Source organism: Oryzias melastigma, linkage group LG3 (genome assembly GCF_002922805.2).
Source record: "Oryzias melastigma strain HK-1 linkage group LG3, ASM292280v2, whole genome shotgun sequence".
Classification (NCBI taxonomy): domain Eukaryota; kingdom Metazoa; phylum Chordata; class Actinopteri; order Beloniformes; family Adrianichthyidae; genus Oryzias; species Oryzias melastigma.
In genome coordinates, this window is record NC_050514.1 from 2508292 (window position 1) to 2525620 (window position 17329).

Below are 17329 nucleotides of genomic sequence, written 5' to 3' on the forward strand. Positions count from 1 at the left end.
TCTATACATAGAGGAGTATCATTATTATTGATAATAATTTCTAACTAACTTGAACGAAGCAAAATGTGTTATTTCAAAATGGTAGCCCTTCGTATGAGTCAGTACCCATGAAGTAGCTGAGAAAGGTTGGTGACCCCTGATCTATGGTTTTCTTTTTGGAACAAGCAGCATTTTCCATCATAAGGATGTCATCATCCTCTCCCTACCAAACACTCATGGAGCAGAAAGGAATGAACAATAACCAGATAAAATAACTAAGGGTAAAACAGAGTAAAACAGCCAGTCAACAAAACACATAGCAAGGAAAACGGAATGATTTGATTTGTTTTGCTAAAAAGCCCAATTTTATTTTCATTTCCAAGCTTTGTTTGGCAGCATGTTCATATTTTGATCACTTTAACAGGATATATTTTATGGAAATCAAAATCTTTTGGGTTATTTATAAGTGTAATATTTCATATAAATGACACAAAAGTAAAGAAATTTGAGTGTTTTTTCTTTAAACATTTAATTCATTTCTTTTTGTGTAATTTAGACAACATATATTTCTATAGAGAGTAAAATATTAAAAGTTATGTAAGGTTTAAGTTGATTTATTCAGGAATAATATTCCTGCCTATTTTTATTCATATTTATGTTATAAAGATACAGTTTTAAAGTTTTAAAATTGTAGTTTTATAGTGTTCAATAAATGGTCATCCGTTTTGGATTTTGGCCCCTTGTGTGATTGAGTTTTAAACCCGTGCTGTACGTATTTCTAAGAACCTCGAGGTTCTCAGAGGGTCTGAAGACCGCCAGAACGACTGTTTTCTCCAAATTATTTGATGATGGTCTGGATAATATCATGAGATTTGCAAAGCTTTTGGAATTTGCAAATCCGTTGTTGTTGGATGTTCTGTCAGCAGATCTTTGCAGAATTTCTCAGTTTTTATCCCTTTGGTTGTTGCTCGTCCTTTACTATTTTGAACTCTGGAGTAGGCATCAAATTTGAATTTTTAGTGACTACAAATGTCAAATTTCTCATGTTAAATTTAATAAAACATATACGTTTTTTGTTAAGAATTTGTTTTGCATATCATGTTACATCAAGTTTGTCCTTTGAACATCTCTGCATTTTTATTCCCAAACAGTTCAAAACTAAACTAATAGAGAAGAATTAAATTCTGTTGCCACAGTCTTAAAGTTACTTATTTGCAGTGTTATATATATGAATATTTTTTGGAGCAATTCCATCATAGATGGATAATTTAATAAGACAGAATTCACTAAAATTGCACATATTGTAAAAAACTGTGATTTAGATTCTTCTTATCAGATAATTTTAGGCCTCCACTGAAGGCTTTGCAGGCCCTGACAGTACGACACTGCTCAGCTGCAAAGTAACAGGCCGAGAAAAAGCTGAAGGATTTCCACAGCAACAAAACTGCATTTTTCCAACTTTAGAGTAATTGTACTTTGAGAAATGATGATAAAAATGCACAACACATAATAATAATAATAAAGCTTTATGAATGTATCCCACTCCTGCTTCAGGGCTTCATCAGCACTAATGAACTGCACTGATTTTATTTCCTTCTGGATTTCTCTCCTTGGCTTGAGGGAAAGTTTTTTATGACACAACGTGTGCATCAGCTTATCACAACAATGTAGTTTTACATCTGATGAAACACTGACCACACAAAAATGTTTAAAAAAAAAGAAAAGGCGTTTCTGTTTTGGTCGTGTCCGTTTACACTGAAAGACATCCTGTACTGCGTCCCCCTGACAGGGATAATGTACAGCCCCATCAACACATGCTCCCTCCCTCTGCAGCCTCATCCCAGCTCTGACCGGCAGCCACCCATATAATAGATGGTCATGATAGAGGCCTTCAGCTGGGAGGAAGGACGGATGGGTGTGAGCTGGCAGCTTTTCTGGTGCCTTATGGGTCTGGCTGTAGATTGTGTCTGTTATCAGGACTCTGCAGTTCACACTTCATAAAAAAACATGGAGAAAGCCACAGCGCACCATCAGCTCATTAATGCCTTGTCAGGAGAAGACAGTCCTGTTTAATGGCCTTGGCTGGACATTAAGCAGCTCAGAATCCTATATGTAAACAAATGAACCCATACAGTCTCAGTGGGGTGGGGGGTGGGGGTGTTGACTGGCTCACCTTGTCCCTGAACACATCGGGGTTGCTGTACATGAAGTCCCGGTAACTCTCTGTGCGCACTTTGTCCTGCAGAGGGAAAATTACACAGAACAGGAATACTGAGACGTCACAGGAAAAGCTGCAATTTAGCTTAGACGAAACTGCAAAATTCAAACGGGCAGGCGGGGATTTATGGAATCTAAAACAAGAATCTACATTTGACTCGATTAAAAAAGTAAAAAAAAAAAAAAAACTTTCAATGTGTCACAATTTCTGTCACAAATGAGCATAAAGGAAATATTAATAGTCAATCAAGATCAACATTGATGGTTCATTGATTTAAACCAAAGGTCTTCAACCTGAAGACTCTCTCCTCTCTGGTTAAAGAGAAATAATAATGTTTTCAATTTGCATTCATTTTTTTTATGTTTTGACTACAAAGTGCATCAAGTGAAACAAAAACAGTCGGATAAGTCAAACTATATTCAACTTCTTCACAAACATTTGAAGCACAGTACATATCAGTCCTCTGAGGACTACAATACCCATAATGCTCCACCAATTCATGAATGAATGAATATGAGCGCATTCTGACAGATTTTGGAGTGCTGTGTAGCACAGAATATCAACAGGCACAGCCAGAATTCATACAGCGTGCTGGATTATAAGACACATTTCTATGGAGAGAAAATAGACTCACCCTGTTTTGTGTGTGCGTAATTCTTGATTTAGAAATCATATAATACATTTTGTGCAGAGGTACAAAAATGACAAAGTTCAAAAATATACAATTTACACATGCACAAATTAAAATTACAATAGTTTGAAACCAACAATATGCACAAATCTTTACACACACACACATCCAAAGTTATGCACAAATCAAGATTTACATAAACACAAATCAGGGTGAGGTTACTTTCTTTCCATACATTTCCCATTGATGAAAAATTCAAGGATTTAAAGTTTATCATATGGTTCCAGAAATATTGTAAAGGTCACCAAGTTCTGATTTACTCATTTTTGACGGAGATCCTCCAAAAACAGACAAACAACCGTCTTAAACTGCAGTTATTACACGACCTACAACTACATTTATTGCATCAAGATGATCTTAAATGGTGGAGTCTTTTATTTTGAAAGGAAGACACGTGAACCTCTGTTAAAGGTTAGACCATCTTATATTGAGAAAAAAAAACATGTTTTTTGTTTTATTTATGTAAAAAGAAAAAAAAAAAACAGTATTTCCTTTATATTTATCACAATAAAAAAATTGCAAATCAGTGTCTTATTTTTCTACCAAGTCAAGTGAGACTTGTGGCTCCTAATTGGTTATAGTCCATAAGAAATCGACCCGAATGGCTCCTTAAGTGTTGAAGGTTGCAGACCCCTGATTTAAACAAAAACAAACTAATAATTATATGACATAAATCTGAAATTAAACACAAATTTTGACTAATAAGTCAAATATTTGTTTGGAAATTTCAAAGTAAAATTCCTTAAAGCTGAGAGTTGCAGCCTTGCTCTCAGAAACGGGCTGCAGACCCCCCCATCCCCCCATCAGCTCCTCCTGCGGCACTGATGGAGTTTTCAGACTGACGCACTTTCCACGCAAAACTTAACGGCGCTTAGCACCAATCAGGGCGACCAACGGGACTGTGTCCCGTCACTGCAGTAAAAGCACAACATCACGACCAAGAGGGAGCCCAGCCCCCCCCCCACTTTAAACCTCTGGGCGCGTGCTGACACTTTCAGGTGTCAGCACTTTCAGGTGTGTAAAATTAATTTCCATGTTGAAGTGCAGCGTTTCACATGAGAGTGCAGAGCTTATTGCTGATTTCTCACTTCAGCAGCTCGCCTGAACAGGAATCTGATCGCAGAAGGGGATCGGTTATAATCTTTTGAGCTAGAATGTGATCTGCAGGACATGTAATGAATGAAGCGCTGGGCTAATGAGACCCGGGAGCCCAGTCAGTGTGTGCTCATTTGTGGTTGAGTGACTCAGACCTTCAGCATCTCCTCGTGGATGCTGTAATGACCGTAGGAGCTAAAGTACGCCTCATCCTCGTCCTCGCGGAGTTCAGCCACCGCGCACAGGTTACCAGGTTTACCGGTGTCTGCGTTGAGCACCAGATCCTGAGAGAGAATCCTGAAAGAAAGGCAGTCAGCTTCACACATTATGACCCAGAACAAAAATAAAGAGAGCTCACTTTCAAGCCCCACTGTGCTTCAAACGGTGTTGGATGGAGATGAGAGGCATTCATCTTTAGAGCGCTCTTCCACATCCACCACTTCTGCAGCATTCCTGTCCTCCACAGCCCCCCCATCCTCACTTCAGCCTCTATGCTGCAATGGAATTTTCCTTTCCTTTTTTTTTTTTCTTTTTTAAATCATTCCCCTTCCTCCAAACTTTTTCCACCGTGTACGCCTCATGTCTGCATAAGGGAGCTCACTGTGCCCCCCTGCTGGGCTACAGTGGGAACTGCAGCAAGCGTTCACCTCATGCAGGAATGGAAATGTTCTAAAAGTGACTAACTTGAGTTTGTGCAGATCCTCCATGGCTCTGGCAAGAGCATCCTCAGAAGAGTGGGCTCTCTCCTCAGCCGCCTGGGCTCTGAGCAGCAGCACATTGTAAGCTTCAGTGTTGGAGGAGGGACATGCGGAGGGCGCCTCGCCACTGAGGAGCTCCTCTGGGTCTGAAATAAAAAAGATTTTTAAAAAAAAAGCATCTTTAGTAATCACAAAACGAAGAAAGAAAAGTAGGAGGTTTACAAGTTAAAAATATCTAGTAAAATAGATGGTTTCAAACTGATTTTCCCCTTAACTTTTCTTTAAGACGTCAAAGCAAAATCTGAAAAAACAGACAATTTTAGCCTCATAAAGGCTGCTCCACGATGAGTGTTTGGTCTGTAACGGTCGGGGTGCTGCTACATGATGCAAACTCTCCTCATAGTGATGCAGGAAAAAGAGATTAAAGGGTAACCAAACCCTAAATCAACTTTTCTTGTCCCTTGACTTCTATAAACGGGGCTTTAAAAGTGCTGCCTGTTGGTCATTCCCATATTTTTGACAAATTACAATAAACTTGTTTATTTTTTTAAATATAGTCTAAAATTGTCTATATGCTGCCCCCTACAGGTTAACGTGAGGTACTACAGTTGAATTTTGTGATTTATCTAACCATGTAAGTTTCAGAAGTCCCACGTCATGATCTGCAGCTCCAGTAATGATAACAGTCCTGTTCTCAAGCCCCCCCCCCTTGACTGGAGCTTCAGATTTCGGCTGTGGGCGGAGTCAGCCTCCAACTTCCCTGTTTGGTTACCCTTTAAAGGCTGCCTCTATCATTGCAGCCATCAGAAGATGAAACTTGCTGCAGTGATACCATTGAGGATCTAGTTTTGTTTGTTTTAAACACTTCTTTAATTGTAGTTTATTTTTTATCCTCTCATTGTTACTGAGTTGGTGGACACCAAGTTTCCCTTTGGGTGACAAGTTCATTTTCAGGTTAACCATGAACGTTTTTGACAGTATAATTTTCTCTAAATCTGTCTTCCATCATTAGAAAAATGCAACAAGAACATATTAAAACACATTTTGATAGGACTGGGTCTTTAAGTCTCACCAGAAAAAATCCACAATGGAAAGTGACAAAGTAAAAACAAAACACTGACCTGTTTGAAGCATCAGGTCATCCTGAAGCACAGGTCTGAGGAAGTCCTCACTCTCCCAGGGTAAGAGACCGTCTGACAGCTCGCTCAGGCTTGATGGCGCGCATTTCTACACATGCAGAGAAAAAAAAATGAAACAGAGCAAAACATTAGTAATGTGGTGTTAAATTTACAGCAAAACTCCCCACAGAGCGTATATCAAACTCCATGCGCACAATGAACGCACTCAACGCACGTGCAACAAACATTCCTTAGGTACAGTTCTGCCTCTACGAGCGCTCCTGTAGTCCTACGCACCCGTGGATCCACTCCTGCACACTCATGGAGGCATTCCTGCGCGCACATATCAACTCCTTCCCAACTTAGTGTGAAGGAAAAAAATTAAGGAAAAATAAAAAATAAAATATAGAAACCTGCGTGTGATTGGCCACTTTTCTATTGGCCCCGCCCCTTCACTGTTGCTTGTGCAATTCCAACCCCATAACTAGATCCGTGTATTTGTTTTTCAAAGAAAAATAAACAAAAAACTAAAAATGACTATTTCATATAATTATAATTTTCTAAACTATCCTAGAGAAACAGATACATTCTTTGTGTTCCCGTTAAGGTTTTAAAATTCAAAACAGAACAAATAACTTAATTTCAATACTAATCTGACACCAAACTATTTCTGCTTCACCCATAATGAACATTTAAACTCATGTTCTAAGACTTCCTTTTATTGTGGTTTCCCCGTTTCGTGATCAAACACTTTTCTTAGAAAATGAAATTAAACAATTAATATGTGTTAGTTTTATTTTCCTTTTTTTTAATGGAAACATCCAAAACGATTTGTTTTGCTACAGTATTTTAGAAATTGATAAATAAAACAGTCATTTTCCCCTCTTTTCATTTTTAGTTTTAATTTGAAAAACAAACGATACACGCGTGTTTCCCAGTTTTTTTCCTTCAATGTTGAGTTTCACACGGGCGCAGGAAAAGCTCCACGAGCGCATAGACCTCCACGAGGGGGAAGGACTAGTTTAAGGAGCAGAAGGATACTGTCACAGGCGAGCAGGAGAGGTCACACGAGTGTAAGAACACCCTCACGAGCGCCGAGAAGAGGTTTCACAAGCACACAGGAGTAGAGGAGCGGGCGTGGAGACGGTCCTGCGCCCGAGGAACCTTCATTGCACGTGTGGAGTTTGATAAATGCTCACGGGAGAGTTCTGGCAGAAATTTAATAGCATAGAATTTGTTGGAACCAAAAAGTGAAGTCATGTTGTAAACTACACTGATGCACTACAAAAACTGAGTCTTAAGATCGCAACAGACAAGAAAAAATGACTAATTTTATGTTTTGCAAGAAAATGTTCAGAGTAAAACATTTTTCTTTCAACAGCAAAATAATCTGAAGTTTGAGAAAACCTTTTAGTGACTAGAATTGTTTTATTGTTAAAATCTGAATTTTTATTAAGACCATTTCTCTCACCCTATCGGCAGATTTTTTTTTATTAAAAGACAATTTTTTTCTCATTTTAAGACTTTTTCACTCATTTTCTGGTTCTTACTAAATAAAGTTTTAAAAAAATCTAGAGAAAAATGTCTGAATATGATTAAAATGACTCACAGTTGAGCGGATGAAGTTGATCATTTTTATGTACCCATAGTCATCTAAACCTGCAGATGGAAAAGAGAAGCGAGTTATTAATCAACAGTATTTCCTTTCTCATGTATGGACGATCTGACTGTACTCACCATGCTTCCTCACTATGTCCGTAAGGCGGAGCCTGTGCTCGTCTGAGCAGTGCTGCAGGACGGCAGGAACTGAACTCAGCTGCCTAAACACGGGAGACAGAGTCAAACGTCAAGTCTAAAGGATGCTTTATGAAAGGATCCTTTAAAATCAGAGACTTTCTGTGACTCTGAGCAGAATTTACTTTAGAGAATAGAATCATTGGAGTACAGGGATAAACTTGGTGGATGTCTTTAACAGTTTCACTTTACAGATTTTCAGGATGGGGAGGTGATAGTTTAGTGGTGATGTAGAGTTTTTCACATTACAGTCTCACTGTGTCTTACATATCCAGAAGTGGAGCCTCACCAGTGACGGACCAGAACCATGACCAGAACTTAAGGACTTCTGACCACACAGCTGCAGATGTGAGGGTATTAGTTTCCCACTCCTCTACTTTGACTTATTTATTTTACTTTTATTTATTCATTATTTGCACATTCAAAAGCATTGCTGCCAATGCAGCAGAGTTAGCTCGAGAGCTATTTTTCATCTGCTGTCCCTGAACTGATGGTAAAAATGTCTCCCTAATAAAACATAAAATTAATGCAAGTCTTGAATGAAAGACGACCATTGCAGGCGACTCCCCTGACACCACTGTAAACGTTTGTATTGGGCATAAGATCATGTGACCTGGACAAAAAGCGATGGTCTGCTCTACTCTTCATTGATGATGGAGAGGGTGAAGTGATTGTTATGCTGAGATCAATATGGTCCCAAAGGTTCCCTGTGGTGAAGGAGGTTCAACAGCAGACATCACCAGTCAGTGCTGAACCTTTGTGGTTATTGCAGATGGACAAGTCAGTCCACGTTCGAACCTCAGAGACATCATAGAACCATCTTTCTGTCCTAGAATTGTCACTTCTGGACTTCAAAAGATGTATGCCTTGGTTCCACTGAGCGGACCGGACCAGAATACAGCCGAAAAGAGGACAAAACCTTCAGTTTGGAGCTGGAATCGGGAAAAGTGCTGGTCAGACACCGGCTATTACCTTCCTGGCAATCAATGGGTTACATCGTGTGACGACAGAAGATCCACCCCTAATGGGTCCGTTACATTTTTCTATGGACCTACAACTGATAGGGAACCAGAAATGGTACAAATCAGTCTCACCGAATGGGTCCATTTTATAATGGAACCCTTAAAAAGCCGTACCAGTCCAGTCTGGACCGCTCAGTGGAAACGAGGCTGTAGTGTCTCATGGTATGACCATCAATGACCTCTGACCTGAACCATATAGAGCAGTGTTTTTCAACCTTTTTTGAGCCAAGGTACACTTTTTCCATGAAAAAAGTCCTGTGGCACACTAGCATCAAAAAGGTAAAAAAATGTTAGTCTGTATTGATGTACATTCCCTCCACAATCTAGTGTACATTTTTTTAATAATCAGGAAGCGTCATAGTGCAGAGGTGCTTTCACTTTAACCCAGTGTTTCTCAATCTCAATTCACTTTCTCTCCATTTCTTTCATCCCTCTTAAATATTTTTCCATCTCAATTAAATATTCCCTCTCTCTCTGTGTGGATGTCACAGTCACTGACAGTCCTCCAATCAACTGTTTAGTAACTAGCAGAAATGGCATGATCCCGGGTCGTCCCGCGCCCCTTCTGCCATCGCATCGTGCCCCCCACCATTTAAATTACTTTAACCCAATGCATCATGGGGGATGTAGTGCATAAACTCACGCAGATTCCAGGCATACTCGCGTCTCTGAGCTTCATTCTTTTGTTCACTTTTCAAACTGACACCAGATCCTGCAGGAAGCTACACGCTAAACGTGTGTTTTTATAATCATTCTTTGATGAATACAATCTGCACAAATTGTATTTTTTTTTTTCTAGTTAGAATATTTTGATTTTTTTTCTCCATTAACACTAGAATCCCTGGAACTTTCAGCTTCTGCTGCAATGCCCCCCTCCCCCTCTCAAAGTAGTGTTGTGGTGATCACCTTAAACCATCAACGATGACTTCCTGATTACGCAATGCAGATTGTCATGTTTAAATTTAAGTTTGACATACATTCTAGATTCCGCCACTAGACGGTCAAGTGGTTATGGCTGCGGACTCACATTCAGAAGGTCATGGGTTCGAATCCCGCTCAGGAATAGTCCACATTAAATATTTGTTTTTACTTTTAAATTTTATTTTTACCTCAAAACTGTTCACTGCAGGTGAAAGAAATATTTTTAACACAGACAAATGCCTTTAAACCATCAACAATGACTTCCTGATTGCGCAATGCAGAATGTCATGTTTAAATTTAAGTTTGACATGCATTCCAGATTCCGCCACTAGACGGTCAAGTGGTTATGGCTGCGGACTCACATTCAGAAGGTCATGGGTTCGAATCCCGCTCAGGAATAGTCCACATTAAATATTTGTTTTTACTTTTAAATTTTATTTTTACCTCAAAACTGTTCAATGCAGGTGAAAGAAATATTTTTAACACAGACAAATGCCTTTAAACCATCAACAATGACTTCCTGATTGCGCAATGCAGAATGTCATGTTTAAATTTAAGTTTGACATGCATTCCAGATTCCGCCACTAGACGGTCAAGTGGTTATGGCTGCGGACTCACATTCAGAAGGTCATGGGTTCGAATCCCGCTCAGGAATAGTCCACATGAAATATTTGTTTTTACTTTTAAATTTTATTTTTACCTCAAAACTGTTCACTGCAGGTGAAAGAAATATTTTTAACACAATTTGGACAATGCTCCCAACCTTAGTGGGAACAGTTTGGAGCGGGCTCTTCCTCTTCCAACATTTTTGTGCACCAGAGCACAAAGCAAGGTCCATAAAGACATGGAGGACAGAGTCCTGAACTGAACACCATAGAACACCTTTGAGATGAATTAGAGCAGAGACTGAGAGCCAGACCTTCTCCACCAACATCAGTGTGACCTGACCAATGAGCTTTTGGAAGAATGATCCAGAGTTCTTATAAATACTCTCCTCAACCTTGTGGACAGCCTTCCCAGAAGAGTTGAAGCTGCAATAGCAGCAAAAGGTGGAGCAACATCATATTGAACTCTGGGTTAGGAATGAGATGGAACTTTAGTTCAAATGTGAGTAAAAGCAGGAAAGCCAATACTTGTCCACATGCATCAGGTAACTCCAACCCCCACACAACCTGTTAGTTCAAATACACATTAGGTACTACATGCTGCATTAACATATACATGGGCAAGTTAATGGCTCATCAGTGACCCACCATGACACAACAATGGGCTCTCGGACTAGAGGGGGGGAACTCTTCCCTGCGCAAGGAATTCTAGTGTTAACTAATGAAGATGATTTTTATTTATTACTTTTTCTATTTTTTTTATAATAATTATTTGATTAATACAATCTGCACTAATTGTCTTTTTTTAATGAGAATAATTAGATTTTTACTGCATTAACAAATGAAGATGATTTAATTATTACTTTTTGTATTATCATAATTCTTTGAATAAAATCTGCACAAAGTGTCTTTTTTTCCAATGAAAATATTAGATTATTGTTACTAATTAATATAAATGATTTGTTGAGGATGCTTTGAAATTGATTACATCAATGATATTAATGATCCTTAATAGCCTGAATCTATTAATATTTGATATTAAGTCCTGAACCGGATATTGATCATTTATGTAGAGAAAATGGTCGAGTCGGGGTGGGATTATATAAGTTCGCTTCCTTCCACTCCCTTTCAAGAGATCTACTTGTGATTCACTAAGTGATATGTTATGTATTATGACCTGATTGCTTGAAATAAACCACTTCATTCATTCAACTTTACTACACTCTGACTCCATATGATATAAAGTAACAACTAATTGACTACTAAATTAGTTGTTGACTATTTTAGTAGCCGACTATTTGTGGCAGCCCTACTGTCAAGCCGTTATTGTGGTAAATGTTGGAAATACTCACTATTGACACGCTAAATGTTTAGTTTGGGTTTTTTATTTTTATTATTATTATTATTATAACTTTTGGAGTAACAAATATCAAACTGATAAAAATTTGTGGGATTTTTTTCATTTAATCTTTTAAATAAAAAAGAGACATTTTATTTATTTCATTCAAATTAATCTCAAGTGTTAAAAGCACTAATGTAAATAACTATATCCCTAATTGATGTGTAATTTATTAATAATGTTTAACACCCAGAGCGTTAAAGTTTTCTATGCAGGTTAAAACCTCCTATTGGAGAACCGAACCTTCACTCATCACACATCGCAGCGTTAGGACCTCACCTGTCACAGAACAGACAGGTAACAGTCTGAGCGTCCTCCTCCATCCACTGCCACTGCTCTTCATCCTCACAGTCCTCCTCCTCCCCGTCAGAAAGCTCGGGCATCTCATCTGCAACTATGAAAGCAGACACAGCTGCTGAAACAAACTGACACCACAGCACCTGCAGCTCATCAGGAGGCCGAAAACACACGATCCGATACGGACAAAGACGAACCCGGAAGTCAGAATACTAAATAGTAAACGATGCTAGTGTTTACTTCTGTTTAAAGCTGATGTTTTGGAGGTTTTGTCTCATTATTTACATCACTCACGTGGGTCTGCGGATGCTGCCATGATGTCGCCTCAGAACTTCGCCTTCCCTGCTGGTGTTTATTGTTGGTTAGCATCCAGCATGATGACGCAGTACCGCCACCTACTGGACAGGAGGATCCACAGCTCAAACTAAGGAGGGGAAAAGGCTGGATTCCTGCAGGTTTTCCCACATGTTTCTGCTGTTTTATGGAGTTCTAATTGGCTGGACACACCTGATGCAGGCAACTAATTAAAATGAATTAGTTTTACTTCATAATTACAATATCATGTATTAAAACCACCACTGTAAACATTAAAAATTAATGAAAAAGAAGAGAAAAGCTATGTAAAATTCGTCAAGAAAACACAATCTAATCAAATCAATACTGGGGATTCTGATGTAAATTATTCTCATCAACAAAGGTTGAAAGTATTGTTGCATTTTTATTTTAAAATGTATGTAATTTGTGCAGTAAAAGGTTATTCGAATTCCAAATACTTGTTTTGTGACCAAATATTGAAAACATAAAACATAAAAAATTAAACCAAACAGTATATTTCCCGAGATTCCTCCAAAGAGTAGACAGAAAGTGCTCTGCTCAAAACCTGCATTATGAATAGAAATGTGTATTTTATGTTCCCCATATCAGCTGTGAGGTGAAAGCACTGACCACCACACCTCCATGATATTGCCTCCCAAATACGTCCACAACATATTATATAACACCAGAATATAGTTTTGTTTGTTTTTTTTTTTTTTAACCAGATAAGGTTAAAAAAGTTTTTAGTTACAGTACAGTAGTTGTGATAGGCTCCGGCAGCCCAATGATGGATGGATGGATGGATGATTTCAATCCAGTTTTTCTGATTTAGTGCTACAGATATTCTAAAAGCCAACTTCACTTGTCCTTCATTTAATACTTTTGTCAATTCTTCTAAACATATTTTAGATTTCTCACAGTTTACAGTATTATATAATATTAATACAAAAAGCATTCTACTCAAGAAACTGATTTTATTTGTTGTATAATAAATAACAGAATACTGCAAGTCCGGTTTGCAGCATTTGTCAGACATGCTTGCAAATAACAACCACTAGATGGCGCCAAAGATGTTCGAGGACGTTAGTGCACACAGAACTGATTTAATGGAGCAAATGAAGGAGATTTCTGCTGGAGAAAAAAAAATGCATAAGAGGTGTAAATCAGAGAGTAACCAGAGAATTACAGTCTGACAGAGTATTTCATCCAGCAGTCCTTGAAAGAAAGAATTATACGAGTCCTATTTTCCTCAAAGTAATTTATTTATGTTGCTATCATTAATAAGATTTTATAACTCTGGATATTTTCAGGATTTAATGTCCTGAGCTTTTATTACAGGCTGATGAGAACAAATGAAATATTTACATCAAACCTCATACTTAAATACAGTGAACAACAACAACCAACAAAATTAACTTATTTTCATTCTGTGTTTGGCTGTAAGTGACAAATATAGACAGATAGGTGTTACTGCTCATTAAGATGAGTCTGACATGGTAGGCTGTACTGGTGAATAAAACAAACTTTAATAGTTTATGAGTAAAGTAACCAAAGATTAGAAACCACAAAAAAGATTCCCCTTAAGGCAGATATTTCATTAAAATAAAAAAAAAATAAACATTTCAGGTGCAAATAAAGCAGAATCTGGAAAATCCCTGAGGGAAGTTTTTATAAAAACACTTGAAAGTCCTTTTGATTCCTTTAGTGTGATCTGATGAGTTTGCAGCACCTAAAACAAAAACACACAATTAACATGTTGTGACATGTAAATATATCGTAAAATTCTAACTCTTTCACTTTGAGAGATTTTATTTTCTTACATTACCCAGAAAACTAACAAAATAAAGTCCAGTTGTTGAAAAAATTCTTCTTTTATGTTTTGTTGGCCAAATATCTGCATGATTGTTGCTTTACTTTGGGATGTGGGGCAGAAAAGTCACATTTTTACATTTTAGATGAAACCTGGTCTTTATGCTGCAGGACATTCACATACAAGACAACTTAAATAATTTGTTGCAAAAGAGTTTTCCTTTTGAAAAAAATGTCCCCATCAAATCTTCCCATATTTTCCTCAAATACCTTAGAAATGAAAATAAAGGTGCTGCATTTCATTCAAGAGCTGCTCATTCTGAGTTAAAAACCCTTAAACACTCATTAGTTTGTTTCTCCACTGAGAAGCAGCTGCATCAGCTCACCACAGGGGGGCAGTAATGAGACACTGCTGCTGCTCGCTTTTGACAGCTTTCTTTAGCCACAGTTCAAACACAACAAAGTGTTGCTTTGAACTTTTTTATGTGATTTTGTAAAAGATATCTTGAGTCTGTTTGAAATCAGAATATTCTTTTCTTTCCTCTAGTAGTGAAAAATCCAACAAAGTAGCAAAAACAATGCAAATCTATGTGATCTGCCCCCCTGGTCCCATTACAATAAAAGTCACAGAACCTGACACTCATGGCTGCTGGGTTTGGACCACATTTTCTCACTTCAGGGCAGCAGCTTTCTCATTTCTGTGCTCTCTTCCCCAGAGCAGCGATGGCTTTGTTCTCCAGGATCTCCGTCTTCTTCTCGGGCTGAAGCAGAGTGTTGGACACCATGGCCTTTGCCACCGCTTGAATGGGAACAGACATGGATGAAGTGCACACGGCGCTGACGGCGCCGAAGAACTTGCGGGCTAACCATTCACCGGGCCGACTCTCCTGCCTGTCGACCAGCAGAACCCTGGAACAGAGAAACAAGAATCTCTTCATGTGATGACAAACGGGTAACACTTCACAGGCGCTCAAACGACCACAATGAAACTCAGTGTAAACACGCATTGAGACTCCGCATTGAAAACTCGTGTTGATGTGTCACTACGAACGTTTTTAAGTACGTTTTTTGACTCAAAATGTGCAGTGACTGAACGCGTGCTGAAAGGTAAACCAGGTGGATTTTTAACCAATCAGCTACATGTTTCTGGTGTTGGGTAACAGTCGAGTGCAGAGGTCTCCAACCTGTGATCATGTGTCTCCCTGACCCCTCTTTGTGGCTCTCTGGTTGAAGATTCATACCAAATTTTAAATATGAAGTATTTTTTGGACTATACACCACATCTAGCAAATCAAAACAGTCAGACAATCAAACTTTATTTAACTAATTTACAAACAGTTTAGGCTCCTGACTACATTACCCATAATGCTCCTAAAATCTATCAAACGATTTGGGTTAGTAGTTTACTAAAGTTGAAAAATGTGACAGATTTGTGTTCCACAGAAAGTAAAACCAGAATTTATACTTAAGGCAGAGAGGAATTTAAGGTGGACTGTCTTTTATTGAACAAAATTCAAGGATTTGAAATGCGTCATATGGTCCTAAAAATATTTTTTTCAGTTAAATTAGCTCTAATTTCTTTTTAGTTTGATTTACAGATTTTTGGCTGAGATCCACGGATAATGATAAATTAAAACGTGTATAGGTTTTTTCTTAAATCATCTACCTACTACTGTATTTCCCTCTTTGACATGATTCTATCCTACAGGGTGTCTTTTATTTTGAAAGGAAGTCATGTGAACTTTTGTCAGAAGTTACAAACTTGTATTCTATTTTTAAAAAATGTCTTCTTCATGAAAATGTTATATTTATGTAAAAAAAACTGTTGTGCATTTATAATTATCAGAGTTGTAAATAAAGTCTAAGTAGTTCGGACGTTTACTATACTGAAAATTGTTTTTGTTTCTCCAGTATAGTAACAGTAAATACTAATCCGTGTCTTATTTCTCTACATGGTGAAGTAAGACTTTGTGGCTCCCGCAGGAAAAATAAATAATATCTAATGTTACATTTCAAGTGAGTTCATCTTGAATTTGAAAAAAAACTGTATTCATTAAACGCTTCAGTCCGTTTCATTCTTCGACTGTATAAAAGAACTGGAGTGAGTAACACTTGAATAACAATTCTTGATTTGATTCTTTTTTAAAACATGTTCTTGGTATTTTTAATTATATTTTTCTCTTTATTCAAAGTTATTAAAGCTATAAACTGACCAATCAGATGCCTCGATAACAGTATGTGGTGCCCACAAGCCCCCACCTCAAACATTTGATTGGCAGACTGTCTCGAGCCAATACCAATGGTAGAGGCGTGGACTTTAAACAAGCTCACTACTGATTGGCTGCAGTAGTTGCAAAAAAATGCCAACTCGGACCAATCACTGCTTACTGACGTCGACTGGCTCCAAATGGTGGCGACTGGACAGTATTGCGTAAAAATGGTGACTGAATTGCCTTAATTTCGTTGGAGCTAAAAGTTAGAAATTGTCTATGGGTGACGTCACACTCACTCAGTCCAGATCTCTTATACAATCAACGGCTCCAACCAAATGAGGTCAATTAAGTTCCCATTTTTCCGTGAAATAAATGTCGCCAAGTTTGGAGTCAAACAACATCAGTGAGCAGTGATAGGTCTGAAACATAGTTTCTATGGCAACCACACTTGCCAATCAAGAGTGAGCTTGTTTAAAATCCACAGCCCAACTCTTGAAAGCAGGATACACAAACTCTGCCAAAAGATCTTTAAATGTGGATGCCAGCAGGCTCCACCCACTAAAAATATAAACAAAAATAGGATTTTAAAAAGTATCAGAGCAAAAATTCTGACAGTAGAATGACTATTGACTACACACTAATGACTATAGAAGTCTATGGGATTTTGGCTTCTTGGAACCAGCAGGTACTTCCTGTTTGGAACTCAAAGGGAGAGGAGGATACTTAGTCCAGTTCTCATATACAGTCAATGGTTTCCTTCTAAAACAGGAAGTGACTCACCCTGGCCTGTAAATGGAGAATCGATCGAAATCCAGAGCCTCGATCTCTGCCTCCACTTGGCCCTTTAAGGAAAGCAGAAATGAATTTAGGTTTGAAACTAATAAACAGTTAAAGCAAAGACATCTTTTCAACAGCTGAAGTCAGCAGGACACCAGCAGGAAGAGACCTTGACTTTGAGGTAAAGGAAGCTGCTGTCCTTGTCGGCTCCTCTGGAGGACTCCAGGTGAAACTGCTGACAGCCTCCTGCTTTGGCGAGCTCCGCTGATTTAAGGACATAGTCGTGATCGACTCGTACAAACCCATCCTGGAGATGAAGGGAAGGACATTCAAACAATGGAATTTACAAGCAAGTTCAGACAAAAAGACAAAATACAA

At 38.3% G+C, this 17329-nt stretch overlaps 2 protein-coding genes across 3 annotated transcripts in view; both read right to left on the reverse strand.

Annotated features, from left to right (window-relative positions):
- The window catches only part of prmt3 (protein arginine methyltransferase 3), a 76750-nt gene extending 64452 nt beyond the window's left edge, over positions 1 to 12298 (reverse strand). Inside the window, exons 1-8 of the mRNA XM_024296299.2 lie at positions 12132 to 12298; positions 11820 to 11934; positions 7537 to 7619; positions 7409 to 7458; positions 5803 to 5908; positions 4668 to 4827; positions 4139 to 4280; positions 2153 to 2218 (exon numbers count right to left, since the gene is read on the reverse strand). Coding sequence (XP_024152067.1) covers positions 2153 to 2218; positions 4139 to 4280; positions 4668 to 4827; positions 5803 to 5908; positions 7409 to 7458; positions 7537 to 7619; positions 11820 to 11934; positions 12132 to 12153 — 744 coding nt within the window. The 5' untranslated portion in view covers positions 12154 to 12298. The remainder of the gene's footprint in view (positions 1 to 2152; positions 2219 to 4138; positions 4281 to 4667; positions 4828 to 5802; positions 5909 to 7408; positions 7459 to 7536; positions 7620 to 11819; positions 11935 to 12131) is intronic.
- A 1149-nt stretch (positions 12299 to 13447) lies between these two features.
- The window catches only part of htatip2 (HIV-1 Tat interactive protein 2), a 6393-nt gene continuing 2511 nt past the window's right edge, over positions 13448 to 17329 (reverse strand). The window contains exons 4-7 of one of the 2 annotated variants that reach the window (XR_002921789.2): positions 17121 to 17258; positions 16955 to 17016; positions 14595 to 14870; positions 13448 to 13881 (exon numbers count right to left, since the gene is read on the reverse strand). Coding sequence is in view for 1 of the 2 variants with exons in the window: in XM_024296167.2 (XP_024151935.1) it covers positions 14654 to 14870; positions 16955 to 17016; positions 17121 to 17258 (417 nt within the window). In the remaining variant the exon portion in view is untranslated. The remainder of the gene's footprint in view (positions 13882 to 14594; positions 14871 to 16954; positions 17017 to 17120; positions 17259 to 17329) is intronic. The other variant, XM_024296167.2, reaches the window with a different exon arrangement.